At 38.7% G+C, this 26,286-nt stretch overlaps 1 protein-coding gene across 1 annotated transcript; it reads right to left on the bottom strand.

The window, feature by feature from the left end:
• Nucleotides 1-4: 4 nt before the first annotated feature.
• Nucleotides 5-18,668, bottom strand: LOC103672175 (glutathione S-transferase P-like). Its single transcript, XM_008700852.2, is given in 4 exon segments — nucleotides 5-238; nucleotides 240-813; nucleotides 16,279-16,336; nucleotides 18,500-18,668. Coding segments are annotated over 4 exon segments (1,035 nt in total).
• Nucleotides 18,669-26,286: the final 7,618 nt, after the last annotated feature.

The following is a 26,286-nucleotide window of genomic DNA, read 5'->3' as shown; positions in this document are numbered from 1 at the left end:
ATTTTCATCTTTTTTTCTCTCTCTTGGAAATTTTATTGGTCCTGGGGAAAGGCACGCAGGCAGCCCCCACCTCTTGCAGGGGGTGCCACAAGCTCTCACTGATTCTGGTTGGTATTGATGCGAGGTCCACAGCCTTGGGGAAGGCCAGGAAGGCCTTGAGCCTGGGCCAGAACCTGAGGAGCACCAAGTAGGCAGAGAACAAGGGGAAGGAATCCAAAGAGCCGGGGGCGGGGGGTTTGCAGGACCTGGTGAATCAGCGGCAAGTCCAGCAGGTTGCAGTCTGCAGAGGAGATCGTGTTGCCGGTGATGAAGGCCTGGCCCCTCTGGTTCTGGGACAGCAGGGTCTCAAAAGGCTTCAGGTGCCCTGGTAGTGCCTTCACATACTCTTCCTTGCCTGCCTCGTAGTTGGTGTAGATGAGGATGATGTATTTGACGCAGAGGTTCTCCACACCATCACTCACTGCGGCCACTAGGGCCGCCTCCCAACGGTCCCTCCGGAACGGCCCAAGGGAGCGGCCCAGGTGTCGCAGGATGGCATTGGAATGGTACAGAGTAAGGTCTCTGTCCCAGAACTTGAGAAGCTGCCCATACAGACAGGAGGTCTTGAGTGAGCCCTGCGGCCAGGTCTCCACGGTCACCACCTCCTCCTTCCAGCTCTGGCCCCGGCCTGTGGGCAGCACGGGCATGGCCCCACGGCTCTCTCCAGCAGAGAGTGGACAACGGCACAAGGCACCACGGTTGCAGTGCGGGTGACGGGGCTGGTGGCGGCGGCGGTGGTGGTGGGAGAGATCCCCAAAACACTGTGCTTTTAGACTGTATTTTTGCAGGTTGTTTATTTTTGGAGAACCCCAAAATAGTACATACTTTCATCTTTCCACTTGTATGGGTGTTACTCACAGGCCAGTGACACCAAAAGAAAAAGCCGTGGGAACGTGCTGAGCCTGTCAGGTGTGGGACATCCAGTACAATCCGAGGAGGGCATGTTAAGTGACATCTTGTTTCAGTTCCAAATCTTCTCTCTTTAAGCGGTATACACAGGCCAAAATGATAATTTGAAAATATTCAATTCCAATCACCAGTAACAAAGCCAGTAGCCCTAGAGTGTTTATGTTGACCTGGGGGTTTTGTTTCAGCAGTATGAAGACATTCCAGCAGGTTTGGAAAAGCAAGTGGCCAAAGTTAAAACTTAGGGGGGGAATGGAAGGAACATGAAAGCATTAAAGTATTTCTCTTCATCGTTTTGTTCCTATAAATCCAAAAGGTCCTCAGATGATAAAGAGTTGGATTTATTTGCTTTTTACGTTTGGTGCTCAAAATGACTGGAAACGGGACAATCTGTCTGTCCGAGGTTCCAGACTAAAAGAAGAGGCTTCCTTGAGAGATGATCATTCAAAATGATTCAGAAAAGAATGGGATATTTTTAGTAAGTCATTTACTGAAAAAACCTCGGTGGGACTGCTGGAAGAGCAAATACGAATTTATTCCCAGAGGATATAGTTAAATATTCCTGACTGAAATAAGGACTATGCCATTTGAAGCTACAGATGAAAACAAGAGCAAGGAATTAAAATAAAAGCACATATTTGTGCTTTACAAATAAAAACCACCCAGAGGAAGATCAGGAATGAACAGTTAATTTGAGACATAGGACAGAATGGACAGTTGGCATACATGGCGTCACCAACCTACTCGAGGAAAACTGTTATCGCTATCTGAGAGAGAAACATGACCTTTACATTTGCATTACCAGACTTAGAAGAAAGGCTAGTGCAGGAAATAGACATTACAGCCCATATCCAATTTTTCCTTTTTTCATGTACCACTTTAGCAAGTTGCCAAGATGTTTTGAAGGTGCACTTTAAAAGTTTTTCTTAATGACTTAGGGTTATTTAGGATAATGGCCAGTGTCGTTTTCATGAAGTAGAGTACTCTCCATAAAACCAAGAGGTAGCCACACGAGTAAATGCTATTTTAACTTGAAATAAACTGAGGAAATGGGAAGATAATGATCTTCTAAAATCATTTTAGAAGATCTTCTAAAAATCATTTTTCAGTGGACAGACATGTCTATAGGCAACAGTAACTACTTGTTATGCCTCTAGAACTCTGAGAAAATGCTAAGACGAATGGGATAACTTTGGAAGTTAATAAATCTCCAATTATAAAAATAGTATATGTAATTTGGAAAAGGTAAACGAAAATTTTTAAAAAATTCACAATTCAGTAATAGTCACCTTGAGTATTTTGAAGAATTTCTAGGTTTTTGTCAGCATATTTTTGGGTTTTTTTAAATTGAGATATAGTTGACATGTAACATCATATTAGTTTCAGCTGTACAATACAATGGTTTGATATTTGTGCATATCATGAAATGATTGCCACATTAAGTCTAGTTAACTAGCAACATGGTTACAAAAATATTTTCCTTGTGATGAGAACTTTTAAGATCTGTTACAAAAATTCTTTTCCTTATGAGGAGAACTTTTAAGATCTATTCTCTTAGCAATTTTCAAATATGCAATACAGCATTATTAACCTTAGTCACGATGATGTATATTACGTCCCCGGAACTTATTTATTTTATACTTGGACATTTGTACCTTTTGACCACCTTCACGCATTTTGCCTACCCCTCCCGCCCCTGTCTCTGAGAACCACCGATTTTTCTCTATATCTTTAGTTTTTTGTTTTTGGATTCTACATGTATGTGAGATCATATCTGTCTTGCTCTGTTTGACCTCTTTCACTTAGCAGACTTCCTTTAAGGTCCATCCATGTTTTCACAAATGGCAAGATTTCACTTTTTATGGCTGAATGATATTCCATTGTGTATATGTACCACATTTTCTTTATTCATTTATCCATTGATGGATACTTAGGTTGCTTCCATGTGCTGGCTATTATAAATAAGGCTGCAGTGAGCAAAGGGGTGCACATACCTTTTTGAGTTAGTGTTCTCGTTTTCTTTGAATAAATATCTAGAAGTGGAATTGCTGGATCATATGGTAGTTCTATTTTTAATTTTTTGAGAAACCTCCGTATTATTTTCCATAGTGACTGCACCAGTTTATACTCCTACCAACAGTGTACAAGGCTTCCCTTTTTCTCCACATCCTCACCAACACTCACTATAGCTTGTCTTTTGGATACTAGCCCTTCTAACATGTATGAGGTAGTATCTCAGTGTGGTTTTGATTCGCATTTACCTGATGATAGTAATGCTGAGCACTTTCTCATGTACTTGTCCATGTGCAGGTCTTCCTTGGAGAAATACGCATTTACATCTTCTATCCATTTTTTAGTGGATTGTTTGTTTTTTGCTATTAAGTTGTATGAATTCTTTATATATTTTGAATATTAACCCCTTATCAGATATATGATCTGCTAATATTCTCTCTCACTTCGTTGGTTGCCTTTTCACCTTGTTGATGGTTTCTTTTGCCATGCAGAAGCTTTTTAGTTTGATATAGTCCCACTCGGTTTTTTTGCTTTTGTTGCCTTTGCTTTTGGTGTCAAAATCCAAAAAATCATCACCAAGACCAATGTAAAAAAAGCTGTGTTTTCTTCTAGGAATTTTATGGTTTTAGGTCTTATGTTCAGGTGTTCAATCCATTTTAAGTTAATTTTTGTATATGGTATAAGAAAATGGTCCAGCTTTATTCTTTTGCATGTGGGTGTCTAGTTATCCCAAACCATTTATTAAAGAGACTGTCCTTTCCAATTATGTATTCTTGGTTCCTTTGTCACATATTAGTTGACTGTACAATGCATGGGTTTATTTCTGGACTCCTACTTTGTTCCACTGATCCACGTGTCTATTTTTATGACAATACCATGTTATTTAAATTGCTTATAGCTTTAAAACACAGTTTTAAGTCAGGAAACATGATGCCCCTGGCGTTGTTCTTCTTTCTTAAGATTGCTTGGGCTATTGGGAGTCTTTTTTTCCATGAAAAAGGCCATTGGAATTTTAATAGCGATTGCACTGAATCTTAAGATTACTTTGGGTAGTATGGATGTTTTTAACAGTTAATTCCTCCAATCCATGAGAATGGAATACCTTTCTACTTATTTTTGTCATCTTCAATTTCTTTCATCATTGTCTTACAGTTTTCAGTATATAGGTCTTTCACCTCCTTGGTTAAACTTATTCTTAGATGTTTTATCCTTTCTGATACAATTGTAAATGGGTCTGTTTTCTTAATTTCTTAATTTCTTAATAGGTTGCTATTAGTTTGTAGAAACAAATATTTGTATATTGATTTTGTATTCTACAACTTTACTTTGTTTTATTAGTTCTAATAGTTTTTGGTGGAATGTTTAGGATTTTCTATATATAATGTCATTTACAAGTAGTGATAGTTTACTTCTTCTTTTCCAGTTTTCACGCCTTTTATTTCTTGCCTTATTACTTTGACAAAGACTTCAGTACTTTGTAGAATAAAAGTGGTGAGAGTGGCCATCCTTGTCTTGTTCTTGATCTTAGAGGAAAAGCTTTCACCTTTTCACCATTGAGTGTGATGTTAGCTGTGGGCTTATTATATATGACCTTTATTATGTTGAGGAATATTTGAGTATTCCCACTTTGTTCAGAGTTTTTATCATAAAGGGATGTTGAATTTTGTCAAATGCTTTTTCTACATCCATGGAGATGATCATATGATTTTTATCCTTCATTTTGTTAATGTGGTAAATCACATTGGCTGGCTTACAGATGTTGAACCATTCTTGCATCTCTGGAGTAAGTCCCACTCGATCATGGTGTCTGATCTTTTTAATGTATTGTCAAATTCAGTTTGCCAATATTTTGTTGAGGATTTTTGCAACTGTGTTCATCAGAAATATTGGTCTGTAATTTTCTAGTCTTTCTTGTGGCATTTTTGCCTGATTTTGGTATCAGGTCAATGCCTGCCTCAAAAAAAAAAAATGAATTTAGAAATGATTCCTTCTCCTCTTCTATTTTCTGTGAAGAGTTTGAGAAGAATTGGTGTCCATTTTTCTTTAAATGTTTGGTAGAAATCACCAGTGAAACACCTGGTTCTAGACTTTTGTTTGTTAGGAGGCTTCTGATTACTGATTGAATCTCTTACTAGTTATCAGTCTATTCAGATTTTCTATTCATAATTCAGTTTTGGTAGGTTGTGTGTTTTTAGGAACTAACCTATTTGTCTAGGTAGTCCAAATTGTTGGTGTATAATTTTTCATAGTAGTCTCTTATGATTCTTTATATTTCTGTGTTATAAGTTATAATATCTCCTCTTTCAGTTCTACTTTTGAGTCCTCTGTCTTTTTTTCTTAGTGAATCTAGCTAAAGGTTTGTCAGTTTTGTTTATATTTTTTTAAAAAATGGCTCTTAGTTTCATTGATCTTTTCTATTTTCCTTTTCGTTTCTATGCCATTTATTTCAGCTCTGATCTTTCTTATTTCCTTCCTTTTACTAACTTTCAGCTTCATTGTCCTTCCAGCATTTTTTAGTATAATTGCAATCTTATTGTAAACATCGGTTGGTAACCTGCTTTTCACTATTGTAATACTAATGTCTTATTATACTTTTGTACATTTTAATGACAGTACAATATTCCAGCGAACAGAGGTACCATGTTTTTTAAACCAATCTTTTACTGATTTTTTTTTAAGTTTTTGAATGTCAGATAGTGTTGTGATAAGCACATTTTTCCAGGAAGCCTTTGTAAATGTCTGACTTGTTTTAGATTAGCTTCCAGAATTGCAAATTCCAGTTCGAGCACTATGAACAATTTGAAAAATCTCAAAACATAAAGCTAAATTGCTTTCAGATATGTTTTCTAACTTACATCCCACCAGCTGTGCGTGAATTCAGAAACTTCTCAAAGAGATCTAGGCCCACTCCACACTAATTCCAAAATAAATTATTACAAGGAAAAAAGAATGACATATGCCATTAAATGTCTTTTAATGCTTGATAATGCTTTCAAGTTTACCTCAAGTACATAATTGCAGAATTTTATTTTAATGATACTGCTGTTATATGTTTTCAAGGAAGACATAAAACCATTTTAGAAGATTCAGCAGAATTAATAAATAACAAATTTATTATTCAGTAGTTATATTTACTTCACATTACATTAAATTACGTATATATCTGGAACATGTATATATGTCTTATAGAACTTAGAGCATAATATATTAATTATATCCATTTATAATTGTCATGTCTCTGCTTTGCCCACGTGGTCAAAACTACAATTTGCTTGGTATTTTTCTTTCTTTTTTTTTTTTTTTAATTTTGTTTATTTCTTTGAAAGAGAGCGCAAGTGCACGCACAAGCATGGGGGAGGGGCAGAGGGAGAAACAGAATCCCCGCTGAGCAGGTAGCCCTACGCAGGGCTCGATTCCAGGATTCTGGGATCATGACCTGAGCCAAAGGCAGACACTTAACCAACTGAGCCACCCAGGTGTCCCTGCTTGGTATTATTCTTTCTTATGTAATACAACCCCTAATTACATCATTCCCGTAGAGAAAATTGACCCTGTTAGGATGATCTTCTTTATGGTCATTTCCATAAAGACTTTGTGGTAAATGCAAGGTCTTCTAGAACACTTTAGAGCAATTTTGTGATGCCGTAACCCACTTCATTGTTTTATTCACTTAATAGTTATTGGGTAACTTCACCATGAAGGCACGGTACTAGAAACCGAGTAGACAAATATGGAAATACATTGATCTAGTGTGGAGGGGGACATGGCGCTGTAAACAGTATGTCATGGGAGCACAGGAGGCCCCTTCAAATTCACCAAGAGATAAGATATTATTTGAGCTAAGACTTGGAGGATGAAAAGTTGGTCAGAGAATATGGGGGAAACATTACAGGTAGTAAAAATAACATATGCAAAGATATAGAGATATTTTGAAAAAGCCTAACACATTGTAGTAGCTGTAGGTAATAAGTATTAGTGAGTAAAACAAAGGTTGAGCTTGGGAGGTTGGCAATGGACCCAAAGCAGACCCAGTTTGCAGGGCCTACATCATGAAGCATGTGCTTTTGCATTGTGAAGGGAGTTTGGATTTTATTCTATAGATAATGGGAAACTATTGAAGCAATTTTCATGAAAAATTTTTGGTCATAATTGTAACTCTGGAGTCTAGGTAACAAATATTTTGGAGGTAGAGAAAGTAGGTGAGCACATTTGGGAACTTACTATATGAGCACAGAAGAGACATTAGTGTTTGTGTTAAGGTAATGAAAATTGGAAGGGAAAATAAGGTAAAAAAAAATCTGTATTTTATGAGAAAAGTAGCAAAAGCAGTAAGACTTAAGAATTGATTAAATTTGGAAGATGTGGTCCTAAAGCCAATTTTGTAAAAATTATCTCAGTGATGGATTATTCCGTAAGATCTCATTTACTCATTAAAACTGAGGGAAAAAGTTAATTTGATTTGTTTCAAGTCTGAATTACAGAATATTTGTAAGAGAATTTTTTTTTAATATACTTAAGCACAGAAATTGTGTCAGTCATACTTTGTTGGTATTTAAAAAAAAGAATTAAGAGGAATTTTGGCAGAAGAAAAGATTCATGTGGGAAATCCTTGCTCTATTAGACAATATTATTACCAAATTTAAGATGTTGTAGAGTTTGCTAGGGCTGCCATGACCACAGACTCAGTACCACAGACTGAGTGGTTTAAACAACAGAAATTTAGTTCTCACGATTTTGGAGGCTAAAAGTTCAAGAGCAAGGTGTCAGCTGGTTGATTTCCTCCGAGGCCTCTCTCTTTGGCTTGTAGATGGCAGTTTTTTCCTGGGGTCTTCGCATTCTTTCTTCTGTTATGTCTCTGACCTAATCTGTTCTTGTAAGAGTACCAGTTATATTAGGGCCTACTTTAATGGCCTAATTTCACCTTAAGTATGTCTTGTAGATCCTGTCTCCAAATACAGTCACATTCTGATGTATTGAGTTAGGATTTCAACATAGGAATTTCAGAGGACACAACTGAACCCATAACAGATATGGACTGGAGTAAAGATCTCAAAAGGTATTTTCATTTCCATATCATTAAGTAAAAAATTAAGAATGAATATCATATGAAGAACATTACATAAATTAAGAAATTTTTAGCAAAACAGTTTTTTAAAATTTAATCACCTAAGTTCAATATACCATTTCCAGTTAATGAATGAGAGAATGTCTTCTTAATACTGACTAATGTGGTTTATTTACTAGAAAGGCCTAGTAGCAACAGAAAAGAAAGAAATTATGAAGCTATTTCATTATATTCAACAATGTTTATCAAAATACTGGTCAAGTTCATTGTCTACTTTATGTTTACTTGTTAGGAAATTGAAATATTATGTATTCAGCAGTGGGAAGCTAACTGGAGGGGTTTTTGTAGTTGTTGTTCACATGACTTTACATCCAAAATTATAAAGAAGCACACTTTTTAAAAATCAAGATTTGTAAAGATCAAAAATGATCACTAGTCAGAGAATGTGTCTATATTGTGCTAAAGCAGCTGATACTAACATTAAATGAAACTTCACTTTGGAATTTAAGATTGAGAAGGGCTGGTGTCAGGGGTTAGGTTTTAATAGATTTGGGGGTCTGTTTAACTGTTGCTTTTTTTTAAATTTGTGTTGGAGCATAGCATACTGTGCACTAAAAAATTATAGCAGCCTAAAATTTGTGAGGTTTTTTTTAATTAACAAAATGTCAAACCATCTCTCTGGATATTTACACGAAATAGGTGATAAGACATTCTGAGCAGAGAACATGATCTACTATTGCTTATCATAGCACCATGGAAAGCAAGAATTTCAGGTCTTACTCCCACCTATTCATTTCCTGTCTGCAGCCTCAAATTTAACTACTTTGTAGTCCTCGCTCTCTCTTTGTAAGAAAACTGTGCAACAAAGTAGCTATTTGTTTCACATTTTGCTAGCATGGTGGGGCGGGGGTCAGAGGCAGGGACAGGCAGGGAGTGTAGCCTCTGATGAGAATGCCGAGATGCTTAGAAGTCTATCTCTTCATAGCATTTTATTACAGTCATGAAAATCAGCAATTACCCCGTTGCTAGACTATGACAACAACAGCGAACAGAACAACAAAAAGAGCTAGGTGAGGGTGTGGGACTAGAACGTCGTATTTATTGCATTCCTACTCTGAGTCAAATCGTGTATTAGATTATTTGTATGCTCTGTGTAAGTTACCTTAGAAATATTTAAAAAATAAGGCTCTGAGAGTTGAACGATTTTCCCAGTTTACTATGAACAGCCAACAACGGGATTAGTATTTTAAAATAACTCTGGACTCCCCAGTCATGCTTATGTCTCCCCCAGTGTGCCCAGGAAGGCCAGGGTGGTCAGTTCTCCTCACGAAACAATCAAGAGCCAAAGGAGTCTATTTGTCCGCATTAAACAACTCAATCTGCAAACTATTTCACTTTGATACAGGGTGGGAAATAGGATTTCCAAAGGAAAGAAGAAGGAGAGGAACAAGTACACAAAACTGAGTTTCCGCAAAGAGGGCAAGTGAGCGATTAAAAATAAATCTTTCATGATTTGCTCCCACAGGCAAGAAAAATAATATTTTCAATCCTGCTTAACCCAAACTAATCTGAGTTATTTAAAGTCTTGTAACCAGTGGTGACACAGCAAAGAGTTTATTATATCCTTTCACAGGCAAGGACTTCTCAGAAGCAGGAAGCACATGTGGGAAGGGACCACGTTATCCACGGTACAGTGAGCAGCTTTCTGTTCCGTTCGAAAGGTCGCCACATCTGCTCCTCGTCAGTGTTGGGAATGCTGTCCTACACCAGCCAGACCAGGCAGCTTATTTTCCATTCCGGCTGGGAAACAAGAATATTTTCAGTCCTGGTGGGCACTCAACCACAAGTCATAAAGCCAAAGAGAAATTCGCACGCTATCCAGGCCAGTGCTTTACAGATGAGTCGGTGTCTTTAGGCACACCAGTAGTTAATAGCAGAATCCCAGATTAGAAAGCTCGAGATTTCTGAAATCTATTCCTCCAAAATAAATGCATAGTTTCATTTGCAAAGTAGGACATCATTACCTAAAGATAACAGCATCTGCAGAAATACTTACTTAGCAACTAAATCACAAGGTCTTCCTTCGAGCTTCCTTTAGGCTAGAAATAGTCCCTGCTTAGCCAGCTGGCCTGAAAAACTAGTGACAAACATAAAAACCAAAAGAATTACAGAGCTCATCCTATCCCTTCATCTACTACTCAGAGGAGTATCTGTAGCACTTTTTTTGAGATCGAGGGTTGTAGAGCTAATGGAAGGAGGAAATGCCTAGATTGTCTTCCTTTGCGGCATGTTTTCATGCCTGGAAATAGCTACCTCTCTACTTAATGAAATGGACAACTTTTTATTCAACTCTTGTTTAAATTCAAGGCTGGCAGTATTTGCAAAGGCCACGATAGCCATGACTTATTCGGTGGCCTCAGCTCTGCTGCCAGTGAGCCCAGGCAGACCACAGATGCTGGGATGTGTCAGTAATACCGCTAACTAGAGAATCTGGGTCCATGGGAGCACTGACTAACACTGACTTACAGGCAGCCTAAGAAGTCTTAAAGGACACCTTCATGTCCTGCTTCTAAAAACATATTTTAGAAATTCCTGTTGCTGCTGTCCTAATTTTATTATGTTGTTTTCCGAATCTTTGTGTGGAGAAAGCAAATACTTCCATATTAATGCTATACTGATTATAAAGAAAAAAAATAAACTTATGTCAGATTTATCCCTCTAATTTACACATCGCATTTTAAATTCGCACATGAGTCCAGGGAAAGACAATAATTCCACAGCAAAGTATCTGTGAAAAGCATTATTTCTTATTTACTTTGACCTAAACAAAGAGGCAGAAAGACTCTTCTAACAAAGCTTTCTTGAATCACTCGTATCATCATATTTATTTTAGAATGGACATGCAACTTTCTTTTTTTTTTTTAAGATTTTATTTGTTTGTTTGTTTATTTATTTATTTATTTATTTATTTATTTATTTGACAGAGAGAGCACAAGCAGGGGGAGCAACAGAGAGAGGGAGAAGAAGGCTGAGCGGGGATCCGGGTGCAGGACTTGATCCCAGGACCCTGGGATCATAACCTGAGCCAAAGGCAGATGCTTAACCTTGACTGAGCCACCCAGGTGCCCCAGGCACACAACTTTCTAAACGTTTAAGAGAAGGTTGTAAAGACAGAATCCGTCACTGTTGTCTAACAGGTTGCAAGGCATCCTAAAGGTAACCTTATTAACATGACAATCACTGACCCCAAAGATTCCACCCCCAAGTCATTCCTTCTGTCAACTACAGAGAGAGAGAGAAACATCAGTGCACCATTCTGTTATTTCCAAACAGATGTTTGCTTCTGGAAAATTATAATGCACGTTAGATGAACGGTAGACAATACCAGTTTCGTGTTTCCCTCACCCAGATATCTCTTAAGTAGCATCTAGGAAACTGGTTTAAAAAGCGTGCTTATAAATGTTCTGTATTTATTTGTGAAGTTGCCCTGGAACACTTCTCTAATCATGCCCATTTCCAGTAATTATCATTTTAAATTATGTTTTAACTAAATGACTCCAGGAGCAAAGAAAAGGTCATATATAACGATTTCACAGTGTGAGGCACTTTGTGTGAACTGCACTGAAGGCAAAGGATTGCAATAAATAAAATGGCTTTTATCTCTAGCAAACTTACTCAGAGACATACACATATATCTATAAAAACTCGTAGGCAGTTCCACATTTCCTGATGAACATTGGCCTTTCTTGAAACATATGCTTAGCCATGGAATCTAGAAAAAGATCTCCCTGTGTTTTATAAGCATCATTATCAGAACAATGGCATGCAAGGAATGAAAATATCTCCACTGGGGATTTATGTTCGTTAAGAACTCAGAACACACAGAATCTGCACCTGCTACAAGATAATATTGGGCATGCAAAGCAAAACAAAGATTTCAACACAAAGCTAAAGATATTTACACCGGTTGGGAGATTTGCTCAACTGAGTCATGAGAAAAGGAAAACCAAATAACTGCTTTTCGGAACCCAAAGTCCAGAATATTAAGATACTATTAGATACAAAGAATTTAGATTTGTGCCTGAAAACAATAGAAAAGATACTATAGATCAGATTTCAAAGGAAGGAAGGGTGGGACAGGCCCTGCCAGTTCTTACTATTCATTCTGCCCACATACACATTGGACACTCTTTTCTATTTTTAATTGCTGTAGAAAACGCCTCAGATTCTGCACTCTGGTAGTTCTGTTATGAATAACATCGAGACCCTCAAGGATGGCGATAAGAGTCTAAGATGCTCTTCTAGGTCTTTATCTACAGCACGTTACCTATTACATCGCCCATGCCATCCCCAAATAATAACATAACCCTTTCCACCGCCACTATGCAACTGAGGCCCCCCTGTCAGCTTTATGGCTTGAGAATGAAACGTACAGGAATCCCCAAAGCCACCTGCTGAGGCTCACAGAAGGTCAGCGTGCATATTCCTGCTCTTCCCATTTCCAAGAATAATACCTTGAATTTAAATAGTAGCTTTCCTCCAAGGAACACAGAATGTTCTCACATCTACGAGACATAGATACGTAAATTGATGTATAAACAAAGGAGAGTAAGGGCTTGTTGATGTCATTTTAGACGGGAGAACTAAAACACAGTAAGTTAATAGGAAACCAAAGTGATACCTGAGCACACATGATCTTTTAACCTACAGTTTTCATGCAAAATCCCATCTTCTATGTGCTGAATTATCATTATGCAAAACTTATCTCTTGCAGGTGGTAGCTTTTTCTTGGTTATTTGGAAAAGCCTTCCTGATTTCAAGTTTGAATGCAAATAATCTTCACTGAGATATAACTAGCCCAGTATTTTCCAACATTGTCACTTCTAATGTCACGTTTTATATGTAAGAAATAATATTTGGCTGCATAATGATTCTTTAAATGAGTTGTTATCCTGTATCTAGTGACTTTCAGTTTTTTAGCTTTCCAGTTTTCATGACTAAGGAGTGAACTGAGAGTGAGAGAAGATCTCAGATTTTCTTCAACCGTGAGCAAGTTCTTACGAGCTGACGAAAAACATAGTCATATTAATTGTTGGTGTGTCAGTCCACAGCTCAAAAAACACTGCTTGACATGATTGCTGAAGAACCAAAGCTGCCTGCAGACAGGCATGAAGGTGTCAAACTGGAAACAAAAAGCGGAACAGGAGGTGCTGTGTAGAAAAGAGACGAGGGAGGGGGCCTGACTGGCTCAGTCAGTAGAGCACGCAAGTCTTGATCTTGAGGTTGTGAGTTCAAGCCCCAGGTTGAGGGTAGAGTTTACTTAAGAAAAAGGAGGGTAGGGGTGAGGGTGAGGGGAATAGGGCCTTGTGGCTCCTCACAGCAGCACTAGAAGAGCGAGGAGAGACAGAGGTTTATGACGTGACATATGACATGAACAGGACATCTCGCATTTGGGAATAGGCAAGAAAAGTTTATTTTAAAAGAAAAGGCCATGACCAATGTGTTTCAGATCCAGAGAGATCCTTTATAGGAAAACTCTGACAAAGACCAATTTAGTTTGTGATGATGGCAATGGGCATTGTGCTAAGGACTTTCCAGATTACCTTGTTTGATTCTTACTACTCTCGACGTTAGGTATGATGCCCCATTTACAGCTGAGAAATCAGGTTAAGAGATGTCACCTGACTTGTCACAGGTCCCACAGCTGTTAATTGATAGAGTCAGAGTAAGCCCTAGAGTGATCTACCTCCAAAACTTGCTCTTAACCACTCTGCCACGCTGACTAATTTTGAGGGGGGGAAAAGATTAAACCTTTGAGAAAAACCAACAAGGCCTTTTTCTCAAGGATTTTATCTCTCACACCAGTTCTTCTAATGCTTCTCTTTTTCTCTTGAGCTAAAGTACTCCCCCATTTACTGAGGAAGGGCTGGGTTGGAGATACATTCACATATTATAGCTATTACTCATGTCTCAGAGGAACCTGAAGGGCAACTCTGTGTGTGTAATTGTGAGCAGAGGCGTAATTAAGAATTTCTAGTACCTGAGTGAGCTCCAAGGTTTATACTCCACCCCAGCCCACTTTTCTTTATACCAATTATAGAACCGAATATCATTGTATGCGCACGTACCAATCCCCAGTAAGTCGAGAACATTCATTCGCAGGCACCCATCGTGTGCTGATCTATGTAGTAGACACTGGCCAGCTCTGCACCCTACGTGGTTTTGTCCCTGCTGCATTCAGCTGTTCCTGCCCAATCACTAGTGTCATTTGCCATCAGCACAGAGAAATAGCACATTCACGTCAGTCCCCACCTGGCCAACAGAATACCTAGTTGCCATTAAAAACTAACTCTATTAGTCAAATCTGTCACAATCTGTAAATTGGGCAGTACAGCACCCACAGCGAGTCACAGCCTTGCTTTCTTCCCTACCTTAACTCCCCTCTTCTCTTTCACACCCCACTCTGACATGTGAAGTTACACAGTGCTCGTGCATGATGCTGGGCCTTCAAACATGTTCTTTTTTCCTGGGTGCCTTCTCCTCTCTGAGCCACTTGGCGAACTGCTCATCATCCTTCAGGATTCAGCTCAAAAGTCTCTAAATCTTCCTCTGTTTTCTAGACTGCCTTCCCCCTCCCATGCTCCCCTGGATCTGGAAAATGCCTATTTTCCGGTGCCCAGGGTATCACGCAGAGAAGTTCTTCACATCTCCGTCTCCCCAGCAAATGTGTGAGTCCCAGCAACCGGAGTCCAACACGTAGTGAACAACAGTTCGTGACTGGACGGTCTGTGAGTGAATGAAGGAAGGAGCATAAGAACCTAGTCTTTTCCTCAAGTGTCTTACAGTTTTAGTTCAGACTTGAAAGCATATGCACATACTGTGGTGTTACTGACATACTTTTTCTCCACGAATTCAAATTAAAGCTGTCAACATTGATACTTAGAAAAAAAACTCTCCTTGAGGTCAGCGGAACTGCAGAGTTGGGGAGTTCACAGGACCTGCAAGAGGTGGAGGAACAGGAAGGAAGTGACTAAGATGGGCAGCTAGTATCGCCACACATGCCAGCGTTAGTTCTGATTGACATGAACTTGCTTCAGTCCGAGGAGCAGCCTTGATTCCTTGGCTGGCTTTCCTCTCAGGTGACAGTGCGCGGCTCTCCGGCCCTTGACAATAGTATTAAGACCTTGTGCTGAGTCACTTGTCACACTTCTCTCTGGCATCATTCCTCCATGGAGAATGCACTTCCTCTTCCTCTTCAGCAACATTGTTTTCTTGATGAATTCTGCAGCTACTGTCATTACAGTGTGTAAGTTCCCTTTGCCCTTAGAAAGTACATACTGTGGGGAACGAACATTTTGTCTGAAACATTTGCATGTTACATTCTCTGATATATCCTCAAAAAATTATCTTAAGAATAAAGAAAGGTGTGGGGTGCCTGGGTGGCTCAATTGGTTAAGCGTCTGCCTTCAGCTCAGGTCATGATCCCAGGGTCCTGGGATTGAGCCCCATGTCAGGCTCTCTGCTCAGAGGGGAGTCAGCTTCTCCCTCTCCTTCTGTCACTCCCCCTGCTTGTGCTTTCTCTCTCTCTCTCTCAAATAAATAAATAAAATATTTTTTAAAAAAGAATAAAGAAAGGGTTAAAAAAAAAGGAAATACACTTATAAGAGCAAGATCATTTGAGGTCTAAGCTATTAAGCTATTTGTATTAATGTATTTTATATTCACAATTAAAATTTCAACATTTTAAGTGAGCAGAACTTAGTGGGGGCAAAAATAGAGTAATAGAGAAATCTTATTAAGGATATTTCAATGATCCCTCGACCAACGTTAGCCTGGCACTCTACTGCATATCCGTAACAAAGTCAAAGAAATTTCCTAACTTCTCATTGTTCGTAATCTACAGGAAACGCTCTAATTGTACTGCAAAGTGATAAAGAGAGCATAGAGATAATCTATGTAATGGGTATAAATCTCATTTTACAAATTTATATGTGCAAGAAATATATTTGTTATTTTCTCTAATTAGGCTTAATTATTTTTTACACCAGGCCCTCATCTTTCAAGCTAGTAGAAAATTGGATGTTGGTAATTCTTAGTTCTTTCTATGCAGTCCGCTTATCTGGGTCGTTGGAATAGGGGAGGAAGAGGGTGGATCGCCTGCCTCTGGTTCGTTGGCTGCCTGGTCTGTAGGACTCCTTGGGCTCAGGGGTGCTTGCCAAGCTCCGTGTCCTGCAAGAAAGACAAGACACTTTTACAGGGCTTCAGATAGCTTTCTCTGCCTACGTTCTTCAGGCAACTGGCTTGGTGGCTTCACTGCAGGGAGGCAGAATCACAAATCGTTTAAGAAGGCCAACTTTGACATCACTTAGGTTCATGTCCTGGGCACGCCGTATCTCGCGACCTCAGGCATTTTTTTTTCAATTTCCTGACCTTCAGATTTCCACCTATAAAGTAAGGCTGTGCATATTACATACCTCACGGAGTTGTGAGGGCAAAACGAGGTAACTCAAAGTAAAGTGGCAATGCCTGGCCCACAGTAAGTGTTCGGTAACAGTTAGCTGCTGTTATTCCCAGTGCTATCATTGTTGTTATTCTTAGTACTGACACCATTATGCTCAGGGCACTACCAGAAAGAGTACAGATGTCCTCCCTGCTCCGGACCCACAGATATCTTTCTCTTCCTCCCTTTCCCAGGCGGGCGAATTCCTTTTCATCTGGGAGACAAGGCCACTGCTTTCTGCTGGATTCTCCGCCTCCAGTGGCACACCATTTTATCTTGTTATTTTTCCTACAGTCATTAAAATGTCCTCAATAGCTTTATGTGGGGTTTTTTGCAGGCTGAGAGGGGTTTCCTGTCCAAAACCTGTCCTGGGCAAAGAATAGGGAAGAAGGAAAGAGAGTGACTACAGAAAGAAGAAAAGCATTAATTGTATCTCAAAATACTACTTAACTGCACTCATGCGATGTAGTATGAGGCCATTAAAAAGGAAAAATTTAACCCCCCCTGGGAAAAGCAGAGGAAGGCATAGGGGATCAAAACTTCCCCCTAAAAATGCTGCATGCTCACTGTGGCAAAGAAGGGGGGGTAGGTGCATTCCCTCCCTCTCCTGTAAACTCTCTGAGGGACGGACAAATTGTATTTTGTTCCCCACTGTGTCTCTTATCTTTCTGGGCACGTGGTACAGCACTGGCATTTAATACATTTTTGTAGAATAAATAAAATAAATTTCTGTAAGAAGAAATAGCATGCACAAAACTACAAGCCTTGAAAAAGTTTAGATGTTCAGAGAAATAACAGGTACAGAGGACCCTAGCTTTAGAAGGTCAGCAGTGGGGAGAGAGAGAGAGAGAGGAAGAGAGACAGCACAAATAATAGAAATGAACCGTGCTGTGCAACTAACCAGGATGAACTCATTGTTTTTACTAAAATGCTTATATTTTTCCTAAAATGGAGCTATCGACTTAAGCAGAGGAATGACCAAATCACTTATAAATACTGAGGATGTGGAGCAAGGCTAGACACAGAGAGTTGCTAGGTAAAGTCTGTGGTGGTCCAGGAAAGGAGATTGAATTACTGGACAAAATTATTATTCCTCTGTTTAGAATATGCATCCACACCCTTACCACAACTTCGTGGAGAGGAGGGCTAAGTGAGCTTCCACATCCCTTAACACTGGGCTTGGCCATCTCTCTTCCTTTGACCCGTGACTCAAGCGTGAGCTTGAATGTGCTCATGCACTCGAGTGGCCCTTTGAACTCTGGGGATCTGCCGTGAGGAGAACGTGCCTCAGTAGCCTCTCTAGCCGAGGCTCCCACTTGAGGGAGCTCGAGCAGGCCTGCACCCACCATGCAGCCTGTAGCTCAGAGCCCGGACTCTGGAGTCAGCCTTGCCCAACGGAAACTCGTGAGAATAAAAAATTGTTGTTCTGAGGCAGCTGTTGAATTTTAGAGTAGTTATTTTATAGGGTACTCTGGATTCCAAAACTTGAGATTTTTAAAAACGTGGTGGCCTTCTCTTCACACTGCTGTCTCTGCTGTTGACAATCCCTGTTAAGACCCCTCACGTGCTACTTTCCGAGTTACAAAACAGGCCTGCATCTTGGGTGGGGTTCTCGAGGAAGCCTGTTACTTTGTTCTTAGGGAAAAACAGAGGAGTACCAACTCATTGTTTGGAAGAAGACCCTGAACTCAATGAAAGAACTCCAAAGTCAGTGTTTCAGAATGGGAAATTAACATTTAATGGTGTAAACTGGGGAATTCTTTTAGACGAGCTTTTATGGGTATTTTTTAGAAGATGTTTCTTTTGACGAACTGGATTTGAGCCAAACTGTAAGTCTCAACAGCAGCGTATATGCAGATTTGTCTGTCCTGAGTATCTGAAATGTAAACCAAGGATAGGATGAGGTTAAGAGGTCTTATTGGCCCAATTCTAATTCCACTTCATGCTACTAAAAAGCTGGACTGGTTAAGGCCAACCCGTGCCCACTTGGATGATTGTATTCAAATAAGGCATCGCTAAAGGCGGAAAATCCTTTAGGTTTTCAGGTTCCCGACGTGAGATCACAGCTTTGTGGCTAGGTGTGGAAATTCTCCTTGAAGAGAGCGTATCTTCCCAGTGTCCGTCATCCTGGATGAGTTCCAACATGATGCCAGAAATGAGGATTTGGGGCCTTAGAGTGCGGTGAGCACCTTCACTTTAGGCCTCGGAATGTGGACAGGGCCAAGTCATGGGTATGCTGGGACGTTCCTGGTGAGCTGTCCGCCTGCCTGAAGCCGGACCAGTAAGAGATCTGAGGTCCTGTCTGCTCTCAGAGCAATAGTGAGTTACTATCTTCGTTGCACTTTCCTTCCACGATGCCAAAACCTTTAATACAGTCTAGTTATCATTTTAACCCGGTCTCAACTGTACTGCGGGGAGTTAGGGGGACGTCCTATTTCAGGGGAGGAGAGCAGGCATCAGGCTTGTATGGGATCAGAAAGGCAGTGGTGGTAGCGGTCATTCTCGGAGGACAGGAGAGCTCATATGTTTAGTGGTCTCTCGAGCAGGACCAACAGCAAAGGCAGCAGTGTGATGAGGAGGCCACCTGCTCCCGAGCAGATGTGAGGCAGGACCTGGGAAAACTCTCAGAGGTAAATAAGTCTGAATTCCAGTGATTAGTTTGGTAGGTGCTCAAGCTACAATCATTGGGGAATTAAAAGAAAGCATGCTCTTGTTTTATAGTCACTAGACTGTAAAGTCTGGAACATTAGATTATAGCAATTATTCATTTTATCTCAAAATAATACTTTACCAATTTTTAAAAGGCTTTTTCCTTAAAATGGAAAAGTAAGGCGATCCTATAAGAAAAGTCAAGAGCACAATCCAAAACATAAATTCTCAAAGGTAACATATTTCTCGCATTAAAAATTTTCTAGCTTTGTAAATAAAAACTGACTCATACAGTAAATAACCACTGAATTGACAGAGACATACAGAAAGAAGGTAGATGGGAGTTTTGCGGAAGCCATTAGTGAGAAGTTATTTAAATAAGATGTGTTTTCCAATGCCAAGAACATATTAATGAGAGAAAGGAAGTCATATATTTAGCTTTTTAAAGATGCATTTGGCTTCTCTCTTTAAAGACTACTCTCCTGAAATTAAAGCTAATGCTTTGGGGAAAAAATGTGTACCTTCAAAAATGTAGAACGTTGTTTTTGGTTAATTATTTATAATGGTTTAAAACAGTTTGATTTCTGGAACCAAGTTAATTTAAGAACCAGAGTGGAAAAAAAAAACAAGCTTTGTCTCCCTTTCCTTAAGAACAAGATTTGTCTGGTGCTTTTGAGTGATGTTTAGGCTTTAATTGATAATATTTGATATTATTGAAAATACTTAAATTTAAGGATAGCTTAACAAATGCTTGACATTTTACTTACACCTAACATTTATAAAATAGAAAACCTAATGAGGCTGATTTTTGTACACATGTGGTCCTTTCCCTTTGCTTGAATCCTTACATGAGTCAAGCAGTGGTTTCAGCAGAATGCGTGGAAAGGAGGGGGTCTCCCCTTCTATGAAGTCTTTAAGAAGAAAGGCATTAATTTGGCGCTCAGGCCAGTGTACTCTAATGTAGCTCCCTTGGGTGCATATTGTAAATTCAGGACTAGAGTCCATATTTTAAATAAGGGGATGACTTTGTAGTATATAAAATAAAATAAGAAAAATTAATCTAATTTTCTGATACATATCCCTGATCTTCATAAAAAGTCACTGAATCTTTTAAATGTGCTTTAGATCATTCTCTAAGTAATCAAAGCTCTCAACGTGTCAGAAATAGGACTGGTTTAAGAGGGCAAATGGAGATGCTTTTGCTTCTCATAAAATGGACAAACAACTGTTAAGTTGAATTTTAAATCTTAAAGCTCTTACTACGTTTTCTCCTGAGAATCAGTATTACTTTCTTGCTTTGATTCACAATTATAGTTCAAGGCTGCTTCTTATTAATATTTACTCACTTTTTATTTGTAGAACATAGGAACCCATGCCTGGTTAGCACTGCACATTTGCAGGGCCTTGTCAGAGCTCTAAGTGACAGGGCACAGAGGACATAACTCCCTGAGAGTGCCATTGCTCTTCTATCTAGAACAACCTATATGTACTACCAAATGAAATTTCCTTAAAATATATTATTTGGTTTAAGAAAGACTAAAATTTAAAAATAAAGTCTTTAAAAATAAAGACTAAATATTCCTCCTAATACAGAATTTTAAAAAGTGTTCCTTTATCATTTCTAAAAAAAATCTATTGTTTCAAAGCACAATGGTATCATCATAAATAGAAGCAACTCAGGAGAAATAACAGCAAATGCCAGCAGAAAGAACTTTAGTGCATAAAAATGAAGTGTGTTAACACTAGAGACCTTTCTATTATTAATGAAACGGAGTGCCATGAGGCAATCCAAGGAGACAAGGGGAATAGCAAAGTCATGAATTAAATAGTAACTTAAAAGCAAGAGTGACTAGTTTCCCAGCCCATGACATCTTTCTACCAAAGTTTATTCAGTGGGAAATGATGAAATAGTACTAATGCTTCAAATAAATACATCTAATATATAGAAAAATCACTTCAATATCAAGACATTGGGGTGAGTGACAGCAAGTACCTATTGCAGTTACTTTAACAGCTTCTCCACCAAAAGAGTCTCATGCCTTCCTCGGCTCTGCACGCTTACGGGCTTTCTATAATATAGATCTTCCTTTGACCAAAACAAAAATCAAACTTGCAGTATATCTTTTTTTCTTTTTTCTTTCTTTTTTAAAAAATTTATTTATTTGACAGAAAGAGACAGCCAGCGAGAGAGGGAACACAAGCAGGGGGAGTGGGAGAGGAAGAAGCAGGCTCCTAGCAGAGGAACCTGATGTGGGGCTCGATCCCAGAACACTGGATCACGCCCTGAGCCGAAGGCAGACGCTTAAGGACTGCGCCACCCAGGTGCCCCATGCAGTATATCTTATCTGAACTTGCAACACCAGAGATGAGTTTTGCAACTCAGATACATTATAAAAATATTTACTACTGAAAGGAAAGTCTCAGAATGTAGTGGAGGTTAAGTCATACAGATCCATCGCCACCGGAAACACCAGGAACCATGCACAGACTGGGATACAGTCTCTGTGAGGTCCTTGAAACTACTCCCACAACAGCCACTTTGAAAAGCTCACAATGAAGGTAAAGTAGTTCTTTCTGTATCTTTGTAACGGAAAGGAAAAGTGCCTTTACCTTTAATGAAATTCATTTTCCCAGCCCATCAGTCTTCGCTTAAGTACCTTGAGAAAAAATGAGATGTGTCTTACTCATTTAGAATTCCTCAGTGCCTATTGTGACATCTATTATTTAATTAGTTCTCATAAAAGCTTGTTGAATAGAAGAATAAATGAAATAAGCATAAATGTCTAGGATATTTTTATCTACATATCCCCTTATCTATAATGTATGATAAACACAGTAGCAAGCACTCAATGAATGATCCACCAGAATTGCGAGTCAAGTCACCAAAAGCAACAGGGTGTAATTCATTCCCTTGGAGTCTATGCTTTTGAAGAAAATGAACACTACTCAATGCACCATAAGAATCGAGGAAAATAAAAGATCAGTGAATTATATCCTTTCGGAGACCTTTAATAATTACTCCTGAAAGTTTTAGACCATGATCCTATGAAGCTTGACAGGGCTTTTGTAACCCAACTAATACGTGTAGAATAGAATTCTTTGTCTGGGATAGGCAGTATCACCTTTAGATAAATAATGGCACATAGGTTTTCTTGGTAACTTATCAAGAAACAAAAAAACCATTCAGTGTCCCAGGACAGGCATAGTTAATGTTGGGATAAGCTAAATAAAAAATAAATAATTAACACAACTCAATGTAACTCACCAACTGATCACTGCACCTTCTGAGCCCATTTATTTTTAGAGGTATTCCAGTTTTACCTCTCTTATTTTCACTGATCCTTCTGCCAAAGTATACTTCAATCTTTGGACATACTTTTCAAGCTATTGGATAACTTCAAACAGAAAACTGCTTTCCTGCATGTGCACAACCTTATTTCTACCCTACTTATCTTTCCCCGCCTACCCTGGCATGTGCATACTCTCCAGAAAAGCAGCAGTAGTAATAGTAATAGTAATAATAATAATAATAATAATAATAAAATATTGAAAAGAAACAAAGAGATGATACACTTAAAAGAGTATAATGTGAAGAGGTTTTATTTACAAAAAGATTATTCCAAAAGGAGTAGATGGGACATATACTGAAAACCACAAAAGATTATCAGGAACCCAGGGCTCTTAGCTGCCAGTCAGCCACCACTATAGACTTAGAAGGATGAAGGAAGGAAGTCATTAGAAGACAAAAGAAGAGAGTTGTATCACAGCAGGCCACTTTGAGAAGACTACAGACTTTGTGTGGAGGCACACACCCAGCCTGAGAAAGCCTCCTAGGAAAAAGGCTGGGGAGTTGGAAACCATTGATGTAATGGAAACAGGGCTGCCCTGATGTGGGGGAGGGATGGGATGGGTGAAGAAGCACAGAGAGCGGATTTGTAGGAGACAAAGAAAGTTGTGTGGCATGGCCTGAGCACGGGAGACAAAGTCACTCATTTGCAACAACAAATGCTTATCTCCCCTTGGCAGATGAGTACGGGTATGAATGACCCTGGAAATAATGGGATTCTGCTCACAGGGAATTCAACAAATATTCATTGATCAGCAGCTACTATGTGTCAGGAATTATTCTAAACACTAGGGATTAGAATATGAATAAACCATGGACACTGCTCTGCAGAAGGTCATAGTCTGGGGAAGAGATTTAGACCCATAAACAGATAATTACAACAAAATACAAAAAGCGCAGCCAGTGAAATTATGAACTCCTTAAGGGCATGAACTAAATCATATTCTTTTTCGTATAACTAGCTCCTAGCAAAATACATGGCACATAGTGGGGCTAAATAAATGTTAAATAAGTAAAAGATATAGTATAGGGATTGTATGCAGAGGTAAACTTGGGAAAAGGTAACTTTGTTCTCTGACAAGTCCTCAACAAACCTTAAATGGGAAAAATTTGCAATTCACAGGTATCATTTTATTTCATTTACACAATTTTTCATTGTTTATTCTATAAAAATATTTAGAATTTCCTCTTATTTCCTAGATGCCAGTGAAGCACTACATCCTATGTAGACTGTCTTTTTTTCTACTCTCAGTTAAAACTGGGGCTCCTGGGTAGCTCAGTCAGTTAAGCATCTGACTCTTGGTTTCCGCCCAGGTCATGATTTCAGGGTGGTGAGATCCAGCCCTCAGGCTCTGCACCCAGTGTGGAGTCTACTTGAGATTCTCTCTCCCTTCCCCTCCCCCCCCTTCCTCCTCATTCTGCTCCTCTCCCTCTGCCCCTCCCCCAGCTGGCACATGCACACCTCTCTTTCTAAAATAAATTAATAAAATCTTCAAAAAGAAAAGAATGATAAGATCCAATTTGGGATGAAATATAGGAAAATAGGCATTCATATACTTTTTTGTCAATACAAATTAGTTCACCATTTCTATGCAGTAGACTCTTTTATTGTGAGTAAAGGATGACCATGATATTGTCAGAGAGAAGCCAGATTAAAAAAATAATAATAATGTGGTTCTTTGAAGATATGAAGAAATTGTTGTTAATTTGTTAGTGATTGATATTGTGTTTTGTTTTGTGCAAGAATTCTTATCTTTTAGAGATAAATATTGAAGTGTTTGTGGATGAAATGATAGATCATCTGGACTTGCTTTAAAATAATTCAAGACTGCAGGAATAGCAGAAGGTAGAGATAAAACAAGATGGCCATATCCGGATAATTGTCAATGGCACATGGATATTCATTATACAGTCTTTCTTCTTTTTACATATACATAAAAGCCATACCAGAAGTATTTTAAGCTGTTTGCACACTAACATCCACATTTTGTAAGAAATAAGATTATATATGGATTATGCATTAAAAAAAAGAAGAGATAAAAAGATACCAGAAGTTAACAGTAGTTATCTTGGGGGAAAACTTTAGTTTTCTCCCCTTTGTTTCTCCACATATCCTGTAATTTTTACAACAAACATAAATTACTTTGATTGCTAGTGAAATAATTTTTTAAGAAATGGATTCAAAAACAATTTTAAAAATGCATTCAGTACAGTCACATTAATCTTAGAAAACAGGAGCCATGAAAGACAAATTAATATATTTTTTCCTAGGAGACCTTTTTATTCCACATCTTTCACAATTTTTATAGTCCTTTCCTTCATTCCACCTGCTTTCAATTCAGGAATATCAAGCATACTGCTCATTGGCTTAGATTAACTTTTCTTTCATATTTTATTTTCTCTTCAATTTCTTTTCTTCTCTCTAATTGGTGTATCTTGATATTAGGCCTTCATTTTAACTCATCACAATTACACTTCATTAACTAAATCTAACATTTGGTCCCATCATGCTTTCATCTGAAACCAATGAGAACTCATTTGTCATATAAGGTATAAGCAACGTAGAGCAAGATAAGAAATAGGCCTTAAGATATTTCAGCTAGGCAGGCAGACAACCTTGTAATTGAGACTGTAAGCACTAATGCTGGAGTCAACCAAAGTAAACATGCTTTAAATGAATTTTTAAAATAGCAGTGAACTACATTTGTCCCTTGCATTTGAGCAGAGCAGAGTATTCTAAGAGCAAAGAGAAAAGTGAGTTTTGCAATAAAGTGTTTGAAGGGACACAGCTGGGTCCTCTGCCTCCTCCTTCTCCCCTCACCCTTTAAATTTTCAGAATACTTGTTTTCTAAAACTCAGAAGAATCTGATTATTATCAGTATTATATCACAGTGCTGTGCTAAGCATATTCCACTTATGATCGCTGATCCCCATAAGCACCTCCACGGACTTACGTTTGTGTAATCTAATTATATGATACAGTGGGAGAAACTGAGACTCAGAAAAATATTAAGTATGTGGTTCAAAGTCACACAGCCTGGATTCAAATACTATTTCTATCATATGCCAAAGCCCATTCTCTTTTGATTCCACCACGCTGCATTTATGGACAGAGCACATTATGTGGATTGATGGGGAATGAAATGGGAAAATAGTGGGGGCAGGATAGTATGAGATATAGCAACATTAAAGGGAGAATAAATACTCATTTCAACTGTGATGGTTATTCTTATTCTACGTTTTCAGCAGTAAATGTGCACTATCACACATTATAATTTACAAAGGCATGCCTCTTGCCATTTGCTTCATACCAATGTGTTCTAGGATGATTCATGGATTCCAAGGATATTAAAACTAGCAGGAACAATAGAGATCGTCTAATAAAATCTTCCCCTTCTTAAAAAAAAATAGTTGTAAGAAAATATTGTGAAGTGCTCCTTTATCTATAAGCTCAATTGCTATTGCTTTTTATGATATGATTGTTTGAAAACTCCTCCAGTAGCATCCGTGTCTATACTCTAAGTGCAGTGAATGTCATATTTGTTTGAGTAAGCAGGTTACAGTGGACAGAGGGCAAGCACAGAACTGGAACTAGAAACCTGGGGCTTTGGTTTACTCATGTCTCTAACAAGTTGTATGATTTTGATCACTGAAACTGGTCAGATTACTCATAAGTAAACAGAAGTAATTGGACTGCACTCCCTTGTCCTGGGGTCTTTTAAGGGGAAGAGCTATAGAGTTCTAGTATTGTGGATGCAGCTCCTTTGC

This window comes from Ursus maritimus, unplaced genomic scaffold (assembly GCF_017311325.1).
Source record: "Ursus maritimus isolate PB19 unplaced genomic scaffold, ASM1731132v1 scaffold_5, whole genome shotgun sequence".
Taxonomy (NCBI): Eukaryota; Metazoa; Chordata; class Mammalia; order Carnivora; family Ursidae; genus Ursus; species Ursus maritimus.
This window is presented reverse-complemented; position numbering and strand designations above follow the sequence as displayed.